General features: G+C 38.9%; 1 protein-coding gene and 1 long non-coding RNA gene across 7 annotated transcripts in view; both read left to right on the forward strand.

Moving 5' to 3' along the window:
- LOC121922680 overlaps positions 1 to 24,009 on the forward strand; it is a 365,925-nt gene that overhangs the window by 175,597 nt on the left and 166,319 nt on the right. The gene's annotated exons all lie outside the window — the stretch shown is intronic.
- The window catches only part of LOC121922678 (contactin-6-like), a 193,882-nt gene that overhangs the window by 55,020 nt on the left and 114,853 nt on the right, over positions 1 to 24,009 (forward strand). For 4 of the 6 annotated variants that reach the window (XR_006102208.1, XR_006102209.1, XM_042452387.1 and 1 more), the window contains exons 3-5: positions 3,669 to 3,764; positions 11,518 to 11,721; positions 13,608 to 13,710. Coding sequence is in view for 4 of the 6 variants with exons in the window: in XM_042452387.1 (XP_042308321.1) it covers positions 3,669 to 3,764; positions 11,518 to 11,721; positions 13,608 to 13,710 (403 nt within the window). In the remaining 2 variants the exon portion in view is untranslated. Of the gene's footprint in view, positions 1 to 3,668; positions 3,765 to 11,517; positions 11,722 to 13,607; positions 13,711 to 24,009 lie in introns of those variants that run through there. The other 2 variants (XM_042452386.1, XM_042452384.1) reach the window with 2 other exon arrangements.

The following is a 24,009-nucleotide window of genomic DNA, read 5'->3' on the forward strand; positions in this document are numbered from 1 at the left end:
GGTCTGCCTTTGAAAACAGATGGAACCCAAAAGGTTCCAGGAAGCTATAGAGGGTTTTATGGTGGAAAATGATGGCGATTCTGTCAACGCCTTGGTTGATACTTGGAATAACAACCTCACCAAGGCCATAGACGTTATCGCTCCTGAGCATCCTTAGTGGCCCACTTCAAACAAAAAACCATGGTACACTGAAGATCTTCATAAATTGAAGTGGATCACACAATGACTAGAGCGCCACTGGTGGAAACATCAGTGTTTATCTCACAAGACACTCCTTGAAAACATATTGGCTTCTTACGGAGTGGCATTAGATGCAGCAAAGAATTCTTTCTATGCTGCACATATTGCATCCGCAGAGTTTTACCCAGCATAACTGTTTAGGGTGGTTAAAGAACTAACTCAACTGCCTCCCATACTAAACACATTACTACAACTAACTAGAGCCTGCTGTGATGCTTTTAACAACTTTTTGGTGGGTAAAATCTCTCAGATAAGGGCTAATCTGGAGGCGGGCATTATGACAGAGACAGAAAGAGAGGTGCTCAGTGACTCTGTTCACTATGTTAGACTGGATCACTTTGAGTTTGTAAATACCGATGAAGTGGACAAGATTCTTGGAAGTGTTAGGAAGATGGCATGCCCTCTCAATCCATGCCCATCATGGCTGACTGCCCAGGGAGGGGATGCAACAAAAATATTACTACAATCCATAATTAATGCATGCCTTAGGGAGGGAAAATTTCCATCAGAATTAAAGCAGGCAATTGTTAGACCGCTTTTTAAAAAATCCTCCCTAGATCCCCTGGAGAGGAATAACTACAGACCAGTCTCCCTTTTACCATTCTTGGGCAAAGTGATTGAGAGGGCAGTCACCTTCCAACTCCAGGTTATCTTGGATGAAACCAATTATCTGGACCCATTTCAAACCGGTTTCAGGGCGGGATATGGAGTTGAGACTGCTATGGTCGCCTTAATCGATGATCTCTGTCTGGGCATCAACAGGGGACGTGTGACCCTGCTGGTGCTCTTGGACATCTCAGCGGCCTTCGATACCATTGACCTTCTGGAACGCCTGAGGGAGTTAGGTATTGGAGGGCACTGTTTTACAGTGGTTCAGGTCCTACTTCTTGGGCAGAGTCCAGATGGTGTCGCTTGAGGAAAGTTATTCGTTCAAGAGGGAGCTCATATCGGGTGTCCCTCAGGGCATGATACTATCACCAATGCTATTCAATGTTTTCATGAAACTGCTGGGAGAGATCATCCGGATGCTTGGCGCACTGTGGTATCAGTGTGCTGATGACACCCAAATCTATCTCTCCATGTCTCTGACTGTTGCAGTGACTAAGGATAGCATCTCTCCTCTAGAGGCCTGCCTTGGGTCGGTAATGGGCTGGAAGAGGGAAAACAAACTCAGGCTAAATCCAGAGAAAACGGAGGTACTTGTGATAGGTACCCTAAGTCCAGGGACGGAGATTTGTCAACCAGTCCTGGATGGGAACACACTTCCCCTACAGGATGAAGTTCACAGTTTGGGAGTACTCCTTGACCCATTCCTGCAACTGTCATCTCATATAGATGCGACTGTCAGGAGTGCTTGGTATCAACTTCGGTTGATATGCCAACTGCGTCCCTACCTAGAACGAAAGGACCTTGAAGCAGTGGTACACGCACTGGTAATCTCTCATTTAGATTTCTGTAATGCGCTCTACTTGGGGCTACCCTTGTACTAAGTCTGGAAGCTTCAATTGGTACAAAATGTGGCAGCCAGATTGGTCACCGGTACATCTAGGTTTGACCATATAACACCAGTATTAAAATCTCTCCACTGGTTGCCAATTACCTTCCGGGCACAATACAAGGCATTGGTTATTACCTTTAAAGCCGTACATGGCTTGGGCCCAAGTTACTTGGGGAAACGCCTCTCCCTACACAATCCGCCCTGCACTCTCAGAACATCAGGGAAGTACTTATTGGAACATCATAATACCAGGTTAATAACTTCCCACAGGGCATTTACAGCAGTGATCCCAAAATTATGGACTGGTCTATCGGAAGAGATCCATTTCATTACCACCCTAGAGGCCTTTAAGAAAGCAATCAAAATGGATCTCTTCCGATGGGTATATCCACCAGATTCTATATAAAAGTTGATGACAATAGCCCACTCTCGACTTTGACCACTGATTACTGATAAATTGATTTTAGAGTACTAATAGGAATTCCTAAATTCAATATTAGTGTTTTATTGATTGTGTTAACATTTTCTATTATTGTGTATTACTTTGCATTATTTTATTGTTGTAATCCCGCCTTGATCTTTGGAGTGGTGAGAAATACAAATAAACTCTATTATTATTATTATTATTATTATTATTATTATTATTATTATTATGGTCCGACGTGACCAGTCCAATCCTGCCCCCGGGGTTTTGGCCTGTATCATCTGAAGTAGACGCTGGCAGGAGCAAAGGCTTTTTGGCCTTGGCAGGCAACCCGTTTCTCAAAGGTGCTACAAGATTTATCTACAGGTGTCTCTCTTAGCAACAACATATCTCCTGCACTAGTTGCAGGATATATAACAGAATAATGTGAATGGGTGTTTGGCTTTTTTTTAAGAAGAAGTTCATTTATATATATAGCATAGCTCACAATTTCATTAGGATACTGCAGCCTCTCCCCCACACACAAGGGGGCTCAATGGAGATGGATATAGTAGTAGTATAGTATATAGTATATATATATAATCACCAATTAATATTAGTACTGTTCATTTTGTTGTGTAACATTCCTTCCAGTTTCTTAAATTATCCCTAAAATGTATCTATGAAAGATGAAAGTAGTTATTTCACTAGCTCAGTTATATTTTCATATTTTGATAGTGTATAATCACGCTGTATGAAGGGGTGGGTCTGTCTGACAGTGGAAGAGTGGAGCTGCAGGTGAAACAGATTGTCTTTCCTCCCCTGAAGCCCTCTGAGTGTAACTTCCAAATTTCCTCCAGAGGACAATTATATTACTTTCTGCCAGGTCCTCTGCAGTTTTCAGATTGCACCTCAGACTGCTAGTGGGACTACTTCAGAAAAGAAACAAAAAGCAACTTGAAACCTATATAGCAAATAGTAGACCCTTATCTAATTGTATATTACCATGTCTTGGGCTCCATTTTAAGTGCATTACAGAATATTACAGAATAAAGACTCCATGGGTTCAACTTCAACCCATTGTTTCATTTTTCTCCCCTGATTTGATTAATGAATAGTCCATTTGGTTGCATGTCACAATACAACGAAGCATAAAAAAATCAATGGTGTGTGTGTGTGTGTGTGTGTGTTGTGTGTGTGTATGAATACTTATGTCAGAAAACAGCAAGCCTAGTGCTGAAGAGCATTATTACTTTGTTTCCCTTTCTATATATGCATAGCTATAACCTCTTAACCAAAAACAATATATTTGGAGGAGGCTGAAATTGCTTACAGTTCAGTTCAGCCACTCTGCATAGGTAATTTCACAGGAAATGGAAATACAGGAAATCAAAAGTACTGAGAATCTGTATAGGCACATCATTCTCATAATCACCTCAAAGTCATCTCAGTAAGAACAACAAAATTTGATTTATTGTTTGAAAATTGATACATCTAACAGAAATTTTTAATTTCTCCTTCCTTAAGATCTTGAAAGCTTTGAAACCAAAGCAAGAAGTATCGTATCTGTCAGAGAAGGACAAGGAGTCGTTCTGCTCTGTGGTCCTCCACCACACCATGGAGGTACTATAAGGCATTTTGTATTGTGTTTTATACTATTAGCCAGTGCAGGTAATGGATGGGTAGTATGTGCTATGAATTTTAAATGTTTTCAAAATCTTGGAGTATAATCTATCCAAGTACAGGTGGAGTACCCACTGAGTGTGCACTAGGGAGTTTACACTTTTGTTTCCTTCCAGTTCTTCCTACTTTTTTCTATTCCATTTATGATTAAATTCAGTATGGTCAAATTCAGTAGGTACATCAATTCCAGTCTCAATATGGAGAAGAACATGGTGTACATGCCTGACATGTAAGTGTCAACAAAGATGGACCTGTCACTGGGGGAAAATATGCAGGAGCCCTAATTTGTCACCACAAATATGGCTCAATAAATGCAAACCATGCATTCATGTTTTTTTTTAAGAAATTAAAAGTTTCTCTCCATTTTGTTAAATGACCGGGGGGGGGGGGGGGGGGGGAGGTTTGGTACAAAACCTAAAGCAAATTAAATTCTAATCTCTAGAATGTGATAGGAACTAGATGAATTTTGTTTGCCCCCGAGCCTCACCAGGAGAACTTAACAGGTATTACAGTGGTCTAGGGAGATATGGAGATATGTCTTCAGTGAGTCTCCTGTGAAGATCCTAAGTATGAGTTTATCACACAGAGGTCCTTCCGTGTGATAAACATCATGCAAGTACCCCCTAAATGTCACACAAGTGCCATGGGTGTGATCCCCCATGGTGCTATGGAAGTGTAATCGTGGCTCCCGCTCCGTTCCCATCATGCACTCATAACTGGGGAAGCCTCCTGGAGCACTTTTCTTATTAACAGGATAAATAGTTAATAAGCAAAGCACTCCAGGAGGCTCCCCCAGTTACGGGTGCATGACGGGAATGAAGTGGAAGCCACAATTACACTTCTGCACATGGAAGGACCTCCATGTGATAAACCCCTAGGTTTAGGAATGGATATGAAAAGATATGTTACTATTGGTTGTTTCACTGGTTGAAAAAAAAAGTCAGTAGATAATGTGTGGCACTGAAGTGGCATTTCTTGTGGCAGCCCATAATTGTATCCCCTCTTGTGCCTCTAATGTTCACTTAACTAATATAAGGTTTTTTTCCAAAATCAGACTCCAAACCAAACCAAACTGCAGTTCACGTGCACTAAATCTATAATGTTTACATAGAAAATATGGCATATATGCACAGATATGTTGTTGTCATATGCCTTCAAGTCAACTCTGAAGTATGGCAACTGTATCATAGATCATCCAGTGCATTTCCATGGCTGAGTAGGAATTTGGAAACCTGCTCTCACTGAGTCCCAGTCCAACACTCAAGCCATTTCACCACAATGTATGCTCAAATACAATATTGTATTCAGGCATGTGTGAATTTGTAAAAAAACAAAACAAAAAAAAACAAGCCATAATCAATAAATTAAATTTTTTTTAGAAGTATGGCTAATTTTCAGTCTTTGCATTCTTGGGAAAAATAACAACAGCCCAAACTCAAATTCTCTGATTCAATCACCAGGGCTGAAGAATCAAGAAAGAGAAAGGGAACATCCACAAAATACTGTCACTTTGATTTCAATTAATGACAGAATTATATTTATTCAATAAGTTGGAGAGGAAAAAAACTCATTTAGGACATTATTATGGATTCTGTTTAAATGAAAGAACTCCTCTTTTTTTTTACTCCTCTACCTAGAATATATCTCTTTAAGGCTGTTACTCTATATCACACCCACCCCTTTATTCTGAAGCATTCTTGACCTTTTTTGGGAGGTGTTGGGCTCACATATGCAGGTTGAGTGCACAAGGTATGATGCTCATGTCAGCATAGGCAACAAAGAAAAGAAGCTGAGAGTGGAAGTGCACAAAGCTGTGCTGAATTGCATACCTGGGCTGGATGTGACATAAACCTTTCATGAAGCAGCAGGAGGGAAAGACTTTGAGCCCAGGGAAAGAAAATTAGAAATTTTGAATGGGATCAAGCTAACACAAATCAGTGTTTTGTTACAGGTATGGGACCCTGAAAATTATAGGGTGATTGCTTTTTTCATTGTAAGCAAAGCCTTGATCTTGTGCTTCATAAATTGTTCTGTTATAATAAGGATACCTCAAGGAATGAATTCTGTATGAAGGACTTTATGCACGCATTGGCCCTAATCTACTATGGAGAAATATGTATCTCTTTATGAATAACCTAGAGCACAAGAACAAAAGCGTTTAAAGACACTCCAAAAATTAGTATCAGGGATTGCCAACTTGTGTCTCTGTTATCCAAACCATTTGTGCTTTTTTTGTTTGTTTACTGGTTTTCAACCCTATCCGTCTCTTCCCCAACATCTCTGTCCCCTACTGTTTACAGTGAGCAGGAAAATGCACCAGGGCTGGGACGTATCATAGGAATGAGAGGGCTTTTGGTCCATTGGTTCCTAGGTCTCTCTCAATCGCCCTTCAACATACCCCATTTCAGACCCTTCTGCTATCTGATCCTCTGTGTTGAAGAAGCAATGTCAATTCTCCTACTCACAATAAAGGTTTCTTATGAATTGGCCAGTCCACAATCATCCCCACCTCACTTTGAAGGACCATAAAAATCTCCCCATAATGAAATGAGGCTTTAACAAATCTTACTTGGCATGAATATAGATGGAGAGAGGTTTCAGGAGGCACAATTTATTTATTTATTTTATTTGCATGCCACCTTTCTCCCAAATTGGGACCCAAAGTAGTCACCACAAAGAGTCACTTTAAAAAATTAATATTATAATAATTAATAAATATAAAATATTTAAAAGATGTTAAAAGGTAATTGAAACAAAACACCCCCTTCCAACAAGTGGCCTCCTTGCTTACACATTAAAAGTCTACTTAAACAAAACAAAAAAGGTTTTTGCCTGCTGCCAATAGGAGAGCAAAGAGGGGGCCAGCCTAGCCTCCCACAGAAGAGAGTTCCAGAGGGTAGAAACAGTCACCAAGAAGGCCCTTTCTCATATCTTTACCAGGTGAGCCTGTGATGGCAGTGGGGCTCAAAGAAAGCGTTCTCCTGTTGAATAAGATGTCATTTTAAACTACCCTGTTTAAAATAATATCATAAAACCAGGACCACTCTGTTTAAAATAATGCTTATGCAAACTCTCTTGGTTGCTGTAAAAATCCTGACATTTCCTCTGACTTTAATCCCCAGTCATTTAAAGTGATTAATATTTAATTACTTTAAACAAAAATCCTAGGAATTTGCAGAATTTTCCCAAGAATTTTTGCTAGTTTTACCCAAACACTTCTGGCTTCCCATTTTGGTTCATACTGTCAGGTCTCCATGTACATGGATTTTTTTTTTAATCCATGGATTCAAGCATCCACAAATTCAAAATATTTTTAAAAGATATAAATTCCCAAAAGCAAACCTTGTTTTTGCCATTTTATGTAAGGGACACTGTTTTATAACACCATTGTATTTAATGGGACTTGAGCATCCATGGCTTTTAGCATCCACGGTGTGTGTGTGTGTGTGTGTGTGTGTGTGTGTGTCCTGGAACTAAACCCCAGTGGATACCAAGGACTCTCTGTAGTTAGTTTTTGTCTGAGGAAAATCTGGCAGATCTAGACACTAAATAAAATTCAAGTGCCAATTGGATGAAAAAATTCCCTCTATGTTAGTTCCCTACTTGAGTTTCAATCTTCCATAGCTGCCACATTATAATCAAACTGGAAAAATCTTCTCTATCCACCCTTTATTATAGTGGGTAGCTTCCAGCTCTCAAAATATTGTTAGACTGCAATCCCCATCAATTCTAGTTAGCAAATCAGATAGTGGGGGATGGTGGAAATTACAGTTCAGTAACATCTGGAATGCAATGAGGTGTCCATCCTTATGTAGCATATAAGTGATACTTCCTCATTAATATGCAATTATGTTTTAGCATTCTTCATGAATTGATGCATTCATATCAATCCATAATTTTTTTTCACAATATCAGGAGATAAAATCTGGCACAAATGAATATCTCTCTAGGTATTGTATCCAGAGCCAGGGTTGTATGATCATCTCTATGTTTGTTTCTAAGTGGCTAGCTGTTTTCTAGAAACATGGCTGCTTTGGTCTTTGTCTTTCACCAATTGCTCTGGAGCATGATAGTTCTGCCCGCTGAAAACAAAAAAACTCTTAAGCTCAGTTGATTTCAATTTCAGATAAACCGAAACTTATAAACAAAAAATGTGAGCCAATGTGGTGTAGTGGCTTGAGTATTGGACTAGGTTTATGGGAGACCAGGGTCTCAATCACTGGTCAGATATGAAAACCCAGAGTGGTCTTGCCCAAGTCATATTCTCTCAGACCAAGAGGAAAAATGTGGGAAACGTCTTCTGAATAATCCTTGCCAAGAAAACTGTAGGATAGAGTCATAATAATTTGGATTTCACTTGAAGACAAGCAGCAGCAGCACCAAAAAGACTTGGCTGGAAGTGGATGCCCTATTGACCCCCCCATCTTCCACCAGCCATTCCGGAACATTCAGCAAGTTTATGGTGCTTTACAGACCGCCGCTTTGCGGCGGTCTGCCGGTGCTGCTGTTTGCTCCGTGAGGGAGCCGCAGCAGCCAAACCGTGCAACTCCCTCACGGAGCAAAAAAGAAGCTCCAAAATGGAGCTTCTTCCTGCGGTGCACTTATGACGTTTTGAGGGGCCAATGGGGCCCTGCGACGTCATAAGCGCAGCGTGACGTGCAGACGCACAGCGTCCGGTATGTCAATATGGTGGCGGCTGTGTGGAATGGCCGCCACCATATTGTACATATTGACTACATATTAGGGTTAGGGGGTGCAGAAGCACTGCCCCTTCCTAACCCTAATAAGTATTCAATATGTATTTTTGGCGGTTTGTAACCCGCCTATATTTGTCTATTGAAATCCATAGAACATGGAGGTCTTATATTGACTTGAACAAGTGAATTTAAAATTGCTTCACAGTCTATATCAGGCCAAGGTCATGGGTTTTGAGAGCAGTGTCTGAGCCCATTATGTCTGTCTGAACAAGGCATCTTGACTAGTGTAGGTCTGCAAGTAGAACTCGGAAGTCTGTGCGCAGAAGTGGGCAGGAGCCAAGTTGGCATTGCTCCCTGGCTTTTGTGTCAGGAAAATTGCATTTTTGAGCAGTGCTACTTTGAATGCTAGTTTACTCCATGGTCCCAGAAAATATTTAGTAGCATTTCCCAAACTTCCTCTTGTTAGATTTTTATTAACTTCTTGACTATATACTGCATAGAGAGTGGGAAAGGAGTGAGAATGCTTTCAGAAAAGAAGCATCTTCGATGGATCCCGAGTGACAAGCTGTTTCTAATTATAGTCACATAATAGGAAGTCAGCATAAAATTCCACAGAAACCACTGGTGTTTACAGACTCATTATCATACCATGCTGATGTTGCAACTGAAACATAAATAATGTTTGTAAAATGGCATTGATGATGGCAAGGAGTCAGAATGGGGAGAAAGAGGCGACGTTTTGAAATGAATCAGTTGGCAGAAAGTTCTGAGCTCATGAATTATACATTTAATTAAGGGATGCTAAACTGCTAGATTTCAGAACTTCTGATTTACTATGTTTTATTAAAAATACAATTTCCATGCCACTACTGCCACTGCCAGAACATGATAGAAAAGAGCTCCACACAGTCAGCTGTCAAACTCCCAACTGTAGAAAGGAACAATTGTGACAGAAGGTGAAAAGAAGCCACTGAACAGAAGGACAATGAGTCAGACAGAGCAGAGCAGCAAGGGAATCAGAAAGAAGGTGAGCCATCTCCAGTACCTAAAGGAGGATGCAATGGGCAAAGATGCAAAAGCTAAGACAGTTAGGACAGGAGTTGTTCTATCCTCAAAGCATAGAGATATTTCTTTAAAAAAGTAAAAGTGTAATCCCAGATGTGCTTCAGGCCCATGCAGAGGGATGTGTTCGAAGTGGAGTAGCTGTCTGTTCAATGTCCGCTCTTGTAGTCCATGTACAATGATGCTGGCTTAATGTCTGCACAACTCCCTGGCTATGTGGACAATGCAGCAGAACACATGATGTTCTGTGACAGAACCTGTTTAAAAAGTAAAGTGCAACCTTTAAATACCCATGTATTATATAGCCTTTTGCCCGATCATATTCAAAAGAGGGGTGGAGAGAGATGGGTTTAATTTTGACAGCGAGCTCCCCATTTCCTTGGGGATTCTGAAGATTATTTTCTTTTTTCTAGTCTCACCAGTTTGCCCTACCTTCTTGGTAATGAGCCATAGTTGGCCAAATGGATTTCTTTATGTGAAATGTTATACTTTGGGGTGAAGGAGGCATACTCTTTTTTTGGAGTGGAGTCTGACAAGTAAAATAAGCTTTGACTGGCTAATTGAGGCAGCACACTAAATCTGTTCTATCTGTTTTGGTTTGCCTTTGTTTTCACATGCAAATAGGCATCTCAATTTGCATAAGATGCTCTAGGCAACTATATTGTGTAAACAAAAGAGTGGTTAAAAATGTGCCCTTTCTTAATGGTCTGTGTTGGGCCTGAATTCTAAGTACCCATTTTACTCTCATTCTGGTTTCAGACATATATGCCAAAACAGGGAGCGGGAACTGACTGACATCTCCAGACATGCCCTTTAGCCTTGTGTTGTATAGATTCACTCACTCCAAATCAAAACCCCACAATAAGAAAAAGGCAAGGTTTGTCTATTTTATGAAGTCATTCCAAAGAAAGCCATGTGAAAATAGGCAGAGGCAATTCAGAATAGAAGAATCAATGCTTTCTCAGGAATAATGCAATCCACACACTTGCAACACAGAACTTTCTTAATTCTAAAGCAGAGCTTGGAAAAGTTACCTCTATGGACAACATCTCCAAGGAACACACAGGCAGTATGGCCAAAGTGTTGGCAAGCTGTCATTTAAAAAAAAAGTTAATTTTTCTAAGCGTCATTGTAAACAAGTTTCTATGGATAGTTTTTCAAGTGTGCTTTAAAATATAACCATGTCCAGCAGCCTAATAATACTATATTATTCTGCTGTTATTGTTATGCCTTCTAGCTGCCAAAATATTTTCTAATGCAAAATAGTTGACAGCTTAAAAGGAGAAAGGAAACCCAGCAATCCAACCTGTGGATTCTTGCCTCTTCAATGCTCTTTTCTTTATTCCCAATGTGTTATTTTTGACACTGATGGATCACTAGATCTGGGTATACTTGATTATACTGAGTCAAGAGTGCAAACAGTCTCCATTGGATAAAAAAAAATATTTTGTTGGAAATAGGATGGCTGAAGTCATTACTGATTTCTCATTCAATGAGCACAGAATATGTACATGTGAACTGAATACCAGAACCCTACTTGAATTTTAAAACATGACAGTATCCATGATATAGTGCACAAACACCAAACTGCTGCATCTATCTTCTCTGCTAATCCAAATCATCAACGGGTGGGAGGCGTATTTCTTGCTATATAAAAGAGCTGAAGTATTCCAGAATTTTTATTTTTATTTAAAGAAAATAACAATTTGCTGTGGGAAGGTGAAAATGATTGGAGGTAGCTGAGTTATCTACACTGTTGTAAAAGACCATTTCAGGATTTAACATTAGGTCCCATAATTATTTCATGCAAGCTATTTTAACAGAAATGAAAATCATGGAGATAAATTGCATATTTTCAAATATCTCTTCCAATAATACTAACTCTCAGAGCTTTCTTAGGAAAATATATGTAATGAGTGTTTGATGTTTTCCAGATTTATCCTATGCTTGGATTTTCAATGATAATCCCTTATATGTTCAGGAGGACAGTCGTCGCTTTGTATCTCAAGAGACAGGAAATCTATACATCGCCAAAGTGGAACCTTCGGATGTGGGCAACTACACATGTGTTGTAACAAATACAGAAGCAAAACAAAGTGTGCAGGGCCCACCCACACCACTTGTGCTTCGTAGCGATGGTGAGTTTGTTTGTTTGTTTGTTTTTTAAAAATCCTGAATATGTATTTGATGAGTTCTCTTGATTTTGAAGTAGCAATTAATCACTGTAAGGCAATGCAACTGCATTTAAGTTATGTAATAAGGAGACCAGTTATCTGAGGACACCTTTTGAGATTATGCTTTGGTTCTAGTTTTAGTATGGAACTGAGTGCATGGGTAATGTTGGGATAAGAACTATGCAGCATTCCAGAAGTTGCTGGGGTTCAAGTGCCAGAATTCCTTGATATTGGCTATGATGGCTAGAGTAGCAGGGCATTGTACAACATTTGGAAGATGCAATTTTCTACCCCAGAAGAAAGGGTGGTTCAATGTGTATAAACTTCCATTTAAAATGTATTTTGTAGTCCTGTATGCCATTGGTTCTCCCAGAGAAATCTGAGAATCCCGAATGGATAAGAATCTAACAGTCCTCTGAAGGTGATTACAAGTCCCTTGCCTTACAGAATTAACATTCCTGAGATTTTCTGGGAGAAATGAAGAAGTATTTGAATGATTTGTTTGCAGTGAGGATATGCCACAGTAAACCAAACTTACTGCATGGAAAAATGTCATGCTGAAATGAATCCTAATTCTCATACTAGGATCATTCTTAGTATGTTCAAATTCAGATATGACAAGCTTCCATTGTTCAGATCTAAAATGCAGAAAGCTAGATCTAATCCAGTTTAGTCACTGAAATGAAAGGCTTCCTTTTAAAGCAAGATATTTAATTAAATGTTCATGGTTGAATATATATTTTGAGAAATCCATTAGCAAAGGGTTTTAAAGATGGGATTGCTTCTCCAAACTATGGTCCCACACAGTGCACTCAACAATGCTCTGATAAAATAGTAATGAATACTATGCAGCACTATGTCCCCATGTTTTAAAAGCAATATGTAGATTGCTGAAGGGAATATGTGATGTGTATAATGGAGGATGTGTGGCAAAAAATAATTACATATCAGTTGCAAAAGATCTCATATTAACCAGAATGAAAGATCCAGAGAAGACATGTTGCTACAAGCAACAGCCTAATAAAACATTAAGGGGTGCATTAGTGTCTGCTAATTTAGAGTTGTCAGCATGTCCATTCAGAAAGAAATTCAGTTCAGTCGATGAGACTTTGGGCCGAGACAACCCTGAAGGGGTGGCTTGAAGCCGCCCCTTTGGAAGATGGATTACTTGTATCTATCCTGGGACATAAAGTACAGAGCAAATGGAGAAGACTCCAGCCATGCTTAGGCTTTCTGTCTGGCATCAACAGACAGTCCTTGATCCCAAGAGTCTACAGTCTCTATATTGCATTGTCTTGGAGCACTAATAATAAATACATCTATATGAATTCATATAACAGAAACATTGCCAGTAACTGCATAACAGGGTTTATTCTACTTGGATACAGATGAAACCTAGAACCACTTGACTTTTCTAGGATTTAATATGGAAAGGGATGTCAATGGAAAATTAAGTTTTTACCATTTTGGCGGGACATTAAGTGGGATATTCCTTGCATATTTTGCTATTGTGAGTGGCCCATTTGACTTTAGGACTGGATTTGGTCCTAAATATATGTGATCCATTTTAAGATTTTGAAGAGAATGTAATGCGCTCTCTGTCAACCACTAAGTGCTAGTCACTTCTAACAATCTGGATCATAAGGGCAAGGTGAGATCACTGATGTGATTTTGTTTGTAGACTTCACATTGAGCACCACACAGTGACCCACTCTTGCTCTCCCTGGAAGACACTTTGTTTTCATGGGAACAAGTAAGGCCACACTTTTCTATTTATGCTGAGTGACATTCTGTTGCAGTAGTTGGGTCTAAAGCCCAATTGAAGTGCTTGCTGTTTTGATGTTCAACAGGTGTGATGGGGGAATATGAGCCAAAGATTGAAGTGCGTTTTCCAGAAGCAACACAGGTGGCAAAAGGCTCATCCATTAAACTGGAATGTTTTGCCCTTGGAAAGTAAGTCTTTTAATTTTGCCTTTGGGATTAAAATAAGAATGTTTGTTTGTTGCAATAAAAGCATTTCTCAAAACAACCTACCATATGACATATAATGTGGATTTGAGTGATATGACATCATGACAATTTTTTTAAAATAATATTTTACCTAGGGGTCCCATGGGCCATACTATCTCACTAGACTGCCCAACTTCTTCTCTTTTAATGTGGGATAAGAAGTCTGCTGATAACCAAATTTCCTTTTTGACTTCTCAAGTGGATAAATAGTGTCTGCTAATTATAGCAAATACTTCAAACTTATATTTTCTGTTACCTATTGCAATCAGTTCAATGCCTTGGTTAATGTTTCATTTATGTAAAGCTGGTGGCTTAAAAAGTCAAGAGGGTGGGAAGTAGTTGTACATGTATGTTTGTGTATGTGAAGGTTAATTTCACCCCAGATAAATACACCATGAATGATTTTTCTGATCAAGATAATACTAATAGGAATCATGGGTGGCTCCATCTAAACAGGTATCTACTCCATCATTCTGTTCTCACAGCAGTCAATTAGATGCATATGGGAAGATCACAAACAGAACATGCAATTGTTATTCAGAGATATACTCCCTTTAATGTTGGAGATGGAATACAGTGATCATAACTGGAAGTTATTGATAGTCTTATTGTCAAGTCCAGCCAGAACCAAAGTTCAGAAAAATTCAAGCCTTTATTAAGAAACTATAGAGCCAGTCCAGTGACTTTCGATGTCAGAACTGATTAGCAGCCATTTCTATTGGGTTATTTAAACCATAGGAAATTTCAAATTTATGGCAGGATTATTTCTCATTCTTTTTCAATTAATAAACAGTTTTTCTCCTTTCATTCCCACCCTGCCCCTTTACATTCTTGTTTATGTTCCTTTCTCACAGTGGAATGATCAGCTAACAGCCTGTGTCCATTCCGTTGTTATCTCACCACCTACAAATGAGATCACCACTGTTCTATAATGCTAAACTACTACATAACCCATCACTTCGACTACTAAACTGATTATGGCAGGCAAGATGTCTAAGCAACTCCTGACACTTATTATCTATTAATAGGAAGAATTCACCCTTCTAAAGCAGTCTCTTGTGCTAATGAATTCTACATGTTGTTTCAGTGTGAGAGATATACTTCATCTATCCTGGATCTTGTCCCATTCATCTTCAAGTTTTAGGAGATAATGACTAATAATATGGCTTCTAGTGTTATGAAGTTATTTCTGCACCATACATAATTTTATCTAGCTTTCACATGCCTCAGCATCTGCATTCTCTCTCCCCCCTTATAGTGGAGTCATTACATTTCCTCCAGCCACTCCAGCTGGCTTTCACTTTTCTTCACTATTATCAGCATTCCAGTCACCCTTATGAATTGTAGTGACAAGAATTGTACACAGATCTCCAACCGTACAAATTATGTAAAGGCACCACAGTATTAACATTTCTATTTTCAACTGTTTTTCTAATGCCTTATTCCCTATGGAATTTGCTTTTGTTTCACCAGTTTCACATTGGACAACACTTTTACTGAGCTATCCACCTTACAAGGTTAGCCATCACTAGCTGATATTCCATCATTATATTGAGTTAGGTTTTGTTTTGTTTTTCGTCATAATATGTATCAGTTCATATATGTTTACAATGAATTGATCTTGTCCTTTACAATTTGGGGAGATTCTTTTGGATCTTTTAATTTCCCCCTTTTTTGTACTCATCATTTTACTAATTTAGAGTTGTCAGCAAATTTGTCTGCCTCACTACTCTTATCTATCCCTGTATCATTTATGAATTAGTACCCATTTCAATACCAATTATTAGGGAACTCATAGTTATGCATTTTTCCACTATATGAACTGACTGTTCCTTCTCTCTGCTTTTTGTTCTTTAACTAGTTAATGGACTGTAAGACAACCCCTCCTCTGATAGCATGGCAATAAAGTTTGCACAAGAACTTTTGGTAAAGGACTTTTTCAATAAACAAACACTGCCAGATTACAATTATCTATATCATTGCTGATATTCTCAAATACAGTGGGCCCTTGTTTTCTGCTGGAGTTTGGTTCCAGGACCCCCCTTAGATACCAAACTCCATGGATGCTCAAGTCCCATTAAATACAATGGCATAGTAAAATTGTGCCCTATATGTAAAATGGCAAAATCAAGATTTGCTATTTGGAATTTATACTTTTTCTGGAAATGTTCAAGCTGTAGATGCTTGAGTCCGTGGATAAAAAAAATCATGGATAAGGGGGGCTGACTGTATTCATAAAATAGAGCTTACCACTTCAGAAGCCACACTGAATCTCCTTTGGGAAACTTATACTTCTATATGCTCAACAATTTAATGTTTATTCAGATGCTGAACCAGTATCATGTGCTTGCCATTGTTTTTTTTTTAATGACTACCATTTTTTATGACTACACATTCTCATTAGAAACTTCTATGTATATCAAATAATATAGTGTGTTAATAATGCATTAGCATGGACATAATGCAAACAAAAGATCAGATCCCCATACCGACCTAAAGAATACCTGCCATCATTTTTCAAATTGGCCAAAATAACCAACTTTACCTTTCTTCTTTTAAATCAAAATACAAGCCATATATGTTTCCTGTAAGACTAATAGTGAGCCAGGAAGCCATGTGGAAATGCTAATAAACTTGTAAAGAAGGCACACAGTTCAACTATATCTTGTTTCTGACAGAATTAATCAATTTATTCCACCAGAAGCAAGACACACAGATGACCTCTGAGCTTTTGTCACTCTTTTATTCTGTGCCTCCCCACACCACTTCTTTGAAAGCAATATTCATAAAATGTGCTTATTTTTGTTGCAGTTAAGTTTTTGAAATCCCATCTAACATTTTATGTCATGTCTCTATTTGGGTATTCAGTGATACAAACTACAGTCTGGAAAAGACAACTATTAACACCCAGCCACATGTACGTAATTAATAATGAAGGGAAAACAGAGAAAAGAAAAGAAAAAACTTCCATATTCAGTTTTTTCAAGGATTTTTTTAAACCAGTCCCTTTTCCCTTTCCAATTTTCATACAAAAGCATTGTGTTTGAAATCTATAGGAGTTCATATATATTGAAATTCTTTCCCTAACAATTTCAATTTGTGTTGTTGCTGTTGTTATTTTGCAAGTGACTTTCCTCAATCTGGTGCCTGCAGATATGATGGACTATGGCTCATATTGTCCTATGATTAAAATGATGGAAGTTGTAGTCCAACACATTTGAAGAGCAGCAGATTAGGGAAGGCTGTTCAAAATTATCTAATGGAATGTTTCCTTTAAAATACTTTGATTTGATTTCCAATAAACAATGTAAGCTTTTCTGAGAAAATAATTTGCCTCTGAGAAGTTACCTTGCATGTTGTAGATGAAGTAATGGAAATACCACAACAGAACATGCTGTTTCAGTCCTAGTCTCTGCTTATTTCTTATTATAAGCAAAAACACAAATTGTGTGCATTATCTCTTACTGGGATTAGTTTCAAAAGCTGAAGGTCAAAGGATTAATTTAGCTTTTGCTGTCTTTTATATTATTTGACAACAGCAGATACAATTATAGTGAAGTACCTGACAGAACAAAGACCAATTAGGGAACTGGAAAAAAGAAGACTTAACCAAATTAAACCACAAAAGAGTTTGGGTATTAAAAATAATTTTAAAAAACTATTTGGCTCAATAGATCACTTTATTTTAAAATCTAGAATGGCATTTGTCAAGAAAATAACATAGCAATAGAAAATCAACATGGAATTAACCCTGTTCTAGGTTACTACCCTATAAAAAGGAATCTGAGTTGACTCATGATATTTTACTCAACTATCCAAATGAGTACAAATTTGCATATCTGGATGTTTACAATATAAACAGTGGGAAGATACTCTCCACATTAGACTATTTGGAAGGAAGTCCAAGAAATCTAAAGAAGAACAGTTTTTCAGCATTGCTCTGACACTTTGTATTTCCTGAAGGAAAGAGAAGACAATGAATCCACAATCTGGCAAGGAAAAACATCATACTTAATGCTTTCAAGCAAAGGGACAAGATTATGAAGACTATCATTCAAAACAAGTTTGCAGAAAATAATTTCTTTCCAAAGGACATAGAACATTGATCTAGATTTATATTTTATTTTAAAAATGATTCAATCTGAAAGCCATGAATTATTCAGATAGTTTACAACATAGGAGCCTGCACAGGATAGAAATGTTGTATGGTCTGGATTTTGACTAGCCATAGATAGAACTCTCCCAGTGGAGCTCTTGTGATGGAATAAAGGAAGTGAGATGTCTTTTTTGCTGATGTCCCATCCTCTTGCCATATCCAGTGCTCTTTGAAAGTACTCTCAACAACACCACGAGGCATGGAGAGAGAAGAGGATATCCATGAAAATTGCCTTCCCTTTCCCCTCATTGGTAATCTCCCCTGCATTTAGTCCCATATCCATTTTTAATTATCCATATTTTATTTATTTATTTATTTATTTATTTATTTATTTATTTATTTGCAGAAATGTTCTCAGAGCAACTTACAGATTGGTAAATAGACAGTTTCCTGTCCTCAGGCTTATACTGTAAAGAAATGACACACAAGGAAAGAGGACAGTAGTGGGGGAGGGTATTAAATCCAGCAGAAACTGTGTCTAATTCTTTCCCTCCAAGGGAAGCTTGGGTGATAGCAATTGCAATGGAGGGAAGGCCTTCATCTGTCTCTGGGTCTAGGCATGGTGGAGTTGTGCTTGTCTCTTATTCAATCCCTCCAAGGCCAGGACAATGGCAGTTGGAATGGAAGGGGGATCTTTCTTCTGCCTTTGGGCTAGGCATGGTGTATACATATAATGATGCATATGTATGTATTTGTATGTACATGTTGTGGGATGCCCAATTTTGTCATTAAAAACAGAGCCAGAAAATGTCAACTTCTCCAAAAACAAACAACATCGTTGTCATCTTTGTCATCACCATCATCCCCAATTCAGAGGGGAGAAAACTTGAAACTTTTTGATCTTAATGCAAGAAGAAAATTGGCAAATATTTATATCCTCAGCCAAGAGAGACAATTTTTCCTTTTTCTTTGGAACAGGAAAATAATGATCTTTCTAAAAAAAAAAAGATGGAAACACTGGTACCTTCTTCTGAACCAAACCACTGGTTCATCTAGACCAGATCTGACAATGACGAGCCAGTATATCAGAAAAAGAATCATTGCCATATATGATACCTTCTACTTGCTTTCTTCAAGTATTCATTCATTACTCATGGAAACAAGACAAACATAATGTGAACAGTGTGATGCGGTAGCTAAAAAAAGCCAATGCAATTTTAGGCTGCAACAATAAAAATATAGTGTCTAGATCAAGAGAAGTAATAGTGTCACTCTATTCTGCTCTGGTCAGGCCCCACCTGGAATACTGGGTCCAGTTCTGGGCACCACAATTCAAAAAGGACATTGAGAAACTGGAGCGTGTCCAAAGGAGGGCGACTAAAATGGTGAAGGGTCTGGAAACCATGCCCTATGAGGAACGACTTAGGGAGCTGGGGATGTTTAGCCTGGAGAAGAGAAGGTTAAGAGGTGATATGATAGCCCTGTTTAAATATTTGAAGGGGTGTCACATTGAGGAGGGAACAAGCTTGTTTTCTGCTGCTCCAGAGAACAGGACCAGGAACAATGGATCCAAGCTGCAGGAAAAGAGATTCCACCTCAACATTAGGAAGAACTTCCTGACAGTAAGGGCTGTTTGACAGTGGAACAAACTCCCTCGGAGTGTAGTGAAGTCTCCTTCCTTGGAGGTCTTTAAGCAGAGGCTAGATGGCCATCTGTCGGGGATGCTTTGATTTGGATTTCCTGCATGGCAGAGGGTTGGACTGGATTGCCCTTGTGATCTCTTCCAACTCTGCGATTCTATGATTCTAAGCTAATACTGAAAGGTGTTATAATCCTAGTAAACTTAACTCAAGGAACTAAACAAAACATGATAAAGTTTCCCAACATGTTCTTTAAAAAAAAATAGTTGTTATTTATTTATTTTATTTATATCCTGTTTTTCTCTTTGCACAGATGAAAACTGCAAAAAGCAATATAAGTTTTAAAAAGCTATGGATGACGTGCAATGAAACTGACATCTTGTGCATGTAGCATTGTGCTGGGTCCATTTTGAAGGGTTCATGCCAGTGTCTTCAGTTGCTCTAAGCATCACCCAGAAGGCATAATGTTCTGTAATCTTCTTCTCATTCTGTGTTCCTCTATATCCCCATATAACTTCTATTTACCAGCAGGCTGTCTTCCAACATTATCTCCATATTTCCCCTGCTTTTGAGCCAACATACTGTCATCATATGTAGCTGTACTGCCACTCATTTCTGCTTGATCTGGAGCTAGAGAGAATGGCCTTTAGTGTCTAGGCTGCTACTTGCCCTCAGAGTTTTCTTTGCTCCTTCCTTTATTCTTTCCATCTCAGGGGGGATGTTGAACATGTCCCAGAAGATATCTCCTTTCCATTGCCCTCTCCCATTTACTGACCTCTCTGTGCATGCACATTAAAACTGATTTTATTAGAGCTTTATCTGCATGTTCATTTCAGGTAGTACTTTAACCTAAGTTATCAAGAAAGAGAACAAAAATGCTGAACTACCTAATGATTATGGCCTTTTGGAACTTAATTCTTTTCTCATGTCAGTGTTCTATGCCAAAAGCAACCGTAGCTTTCTAATCTCTGCTTTGTTTCATATGTTTAACCAGCCATAGTCTTAATTATCTGAGCTGTAAATTTAATTTTATTGTGAAGTGCCTTGAGATGGGTGACATGACTGATTTAGCACAGATATTTCTATGATAGACTGAGTATTATTCTGCCTGTGCCTTCATTTGAAAGAACAGACAAAGTTTGCTTATTGGTGATTCCTGTGTTGTTTCAGTCAAACTGAAATTGATGTCCAGTGTGACCAGACCTGTCGCTTCGAAGAAAATATTTTTCTTCTTCTCTTTTTAATTTGGTAACTTATAGATTCCCTAGCCTGATGTCTGTTCTGCAGAATATAAATAGTGACTGCATCCAGTGTTGCTTTGCACTTTCAGACAAACTAACTATAGATTTATCTTTGCAGCCATAGACACACATTTATGTCCTATGCTGCTTTATTTATGGAGAAGCATGAAAGAATTTTAGCTACAAGCAAAACATATCTGAGAACATGTCATTTCTTATAAAACAAAAACCAAGTTTGCATTTGTGGCTTTGATGCCACTGCCATAGAGTGAGCAACCCTAGGATATGCATCTTATTAAGGAGGAAATATGGTGGGAGTAATATGGCTCTTAGTATCATGCCATAAGTATCACACTTGCATCAGGAAGGGTGTCCAGTATGCAAGCAAAGCAGTGGGGAAGGGGGAAAGTCAAATGCTCTCAGCTTCAACTCCAACTCCTAGGTATTCCTTTATAGTGGGGGGGGGGTTTGGATGCCCCCTGGGAATCCATTCAAATGATGGGTTTTATCCATGTCAGAATTCCTGCCATTGCACCGCACTCTGCCCCTTCTTGAGAATTCCTGCTTGACAGAAGAGCATTGCCATTTGGCACCCCACCCCTCCCCTTATCATATGTGAGGGTCACACTGTCTGATCTTCAGGGGCAGTCCATGGCAAACCTCCTCTTTATGCCATGAAAGCCCTCAGTTTGTCCCATGTTCCAGTGCCATACTGATGTTGAACAGGGGTCAGACTACATGTCCTCTAGGATACCATGTATTCCTAAGTGTTACTTCACAGCAGAAGGTGGTGGACTGGATAGTCCTTGAGGGTCCCCCCAACTCTACCATTTCTTGTTGGGGCTTCAATCAAAGTTTATTTGTTGAGATTGGTTTTTTTCCCCTTTTGTGTGTCTGCCTTCAGGTTTTTTCAAGCAGAGGAATGTTCTTTAAACATCTGTTAAACTTCATTTTGTCACCCCACCTCCTTCTTCTCTTCTATGAGAATTTGAATGGCAGAGCATGATGTAAAGGGGAGAAAGTCTGAAAGTATCCACCACCACCTACACACAAAATGCTCCCTCCTTTTGTTCTCTTTTGTTTTTCAAAGCAAAGCTGTGGGCAAAAGATGGGGGGGGACATCACCTTAACAAAAGAAATAGCCTCTGGTAAAAGCCAGTATGAATGGAAGCTTTGCTTACGCAAAATACACAAATCCTGGCCATCGAATTGGGAGCTGAAAGGTCCCGTCTCTTCATTTCATTTGGAAAGGATTAAATATAAAAATTCTTATTCATTGAGAAGTGCTCAGAATTTCTTATTTTTAAAATGCTTTCGAAATTTTCGAATAACAGGTATTTCTACTGATTTTTGAATTTTGATGAATATTATTTACATCACTACTTCTGGCTTCTTAGGACGCATGCATCATTTAAATAGCATACCTCCAAAGTGACCCAAAGTAGTTTTCTTTTGGTCTGTCTGTTCAGGCCCTCAGTTTCTAAATAATTTTCAGTCAGCCATTCACAACACTTATTAACATTAACAAATACCAATCTTTTAAAACCCTAAGTGAATTACAGTAATTTCTCGTTTTGATCTTACATTTGTTTGGCAGTTTGTGTAGCCTTGGAAAGTCTTTGTTATTGTATGCTTTCAAGTCATTTCTAACTTAAGGTGATCCTAAGGCAACCCTATTGGTTTTATTGGCTAAATTTGCCAAGGTCAACCAGTGGGTTTCCATGGCTGAGTAGGGATTTGTGCCCTGGTCTCAAGAGTCATAGTTCAACATTCAACTACGCCATGCTGACTCTAAAAGAAGAGAATTGGCACTTGGATCCACAACACTGCCCACCTTGTTTTAGGGCTACAGATTATGAGGGTTATTTAAATACACACACATAACACACCACTGTTAATACAGAAGGGCTTTTCTCCCAAATGGGATTCAAAACAAACTATGATTATAAATTAAAACAGAGCAGTTAAGACAATATGAAGTACAAAAGTAATAACAAACAAACAAACAAACAGACAAACAAATAAATATTGCATTATTTTAAAACATTAAAATCTGAAACAATTAAATAATGAAAGTATACAATGCATATTAAAGTCACACACCCAGGTACACATTACTCCACATCAACTCTGATAGCTGTTTAAACATGAAGGTCTTTGCCTGCTGGTGAAAAGATAACAGAGAGGGAGCAGATCAAACGTCCCCTAGGAGGTACATCTAAAGCTTAGGAGCAGCCACCGGGAAGGCTCTCCCATGTCCTCACCAACAGAACCTGGGAACGTGATGGGATGGCTAGAAAGTCCTCCTCTAATGATTATAAGAGTTGGGCAGGCTTATATGGGGAGATACAGGTGTTATAGATCAGACTTTGACTTTAAATTGTGCCTGGAAATGGACTGGTAGCCAATGGAGCTGTTTCAGCCAGGGAGTTATACATTCCCTATTATCAGTCTAGCTGCAGCGTTTTGAACCTTCTACAGTTGCCAAACAGTTTTCAAAGGCAACCCCATGTAAAATGTCTCCTCCTGGTCAATAACTGTCTTATAAGGACAGATTTAGGGAGGGGTTTTACAGAGAAGGCCTTATTACAGCTTCCTTCAAGCAGAATGGAAGCCTGCCTGCCAGTCCCCTTACCCACTTGGTCAGTCCCCGACTGCTTTAATAAGCTAGGACAGTGAAGGATCTAAGACATATATGGTCCTCCATGGATCCTTTCCAAATCTTCAGGCTGTACAAATTGAAACATGGCCAATAATGCAGGACAAGAAGGTGCCAAGATTGCATTCACCAGACCCATACCAAACACATCAAAGTTGGAGCAGATCCAAATGATTTTATCTGCAGAGTGTCATGCAAACGCTTCATATTAGCATTCTCTGAAGATGCCAGCCACAGACGCTGGTGAAATGTCAGGAATAAACTCTTCTAGAAAATGGCCACATAGCCTGAAAAAACGACGAAAAACTATGGATGCCGGCCATAAAAGCCTTTGACTTCACATCTTCACATTAGGCTATAAAGCAGTCTGCATGATGCTCCTGTAGGGAAGAGAGTAAAAAGCCCCTGACTATGTGAAGCATCTGGGTGACAATGTACAGATGCAGTGGTGGCAGATAATAATGATTTTTTTCCCCCACTGCCACCACTGCCACAGAGTAGGTTTTCCAAGGGCCCTAGCCCATGTTTAATCAAACATGCTCTGAGTTTTCTGTCATTAATGCTCTAATCTCCATCCTACTCATTTCAGAACCATCAACTCCCTAG

The sequence above is a fragment of the Sceloporus undulatus genome, chromosome 2 (genome assembly GCF_019175285.1).
Source record: "Sceloporus undulatus isolate JIND9_A2432 ecotype Alabama chromosome 2, SceUnd_v1.1, whole genome shotgun sequence".
Classification (NCBI taxonomy): domain Eukaryota; kingdom Metazoa; phylum Chordata; class Lepidosauria; order Squamata; family Phrynosomatidae; genus Sceloporus; species Sceloporus undulatus.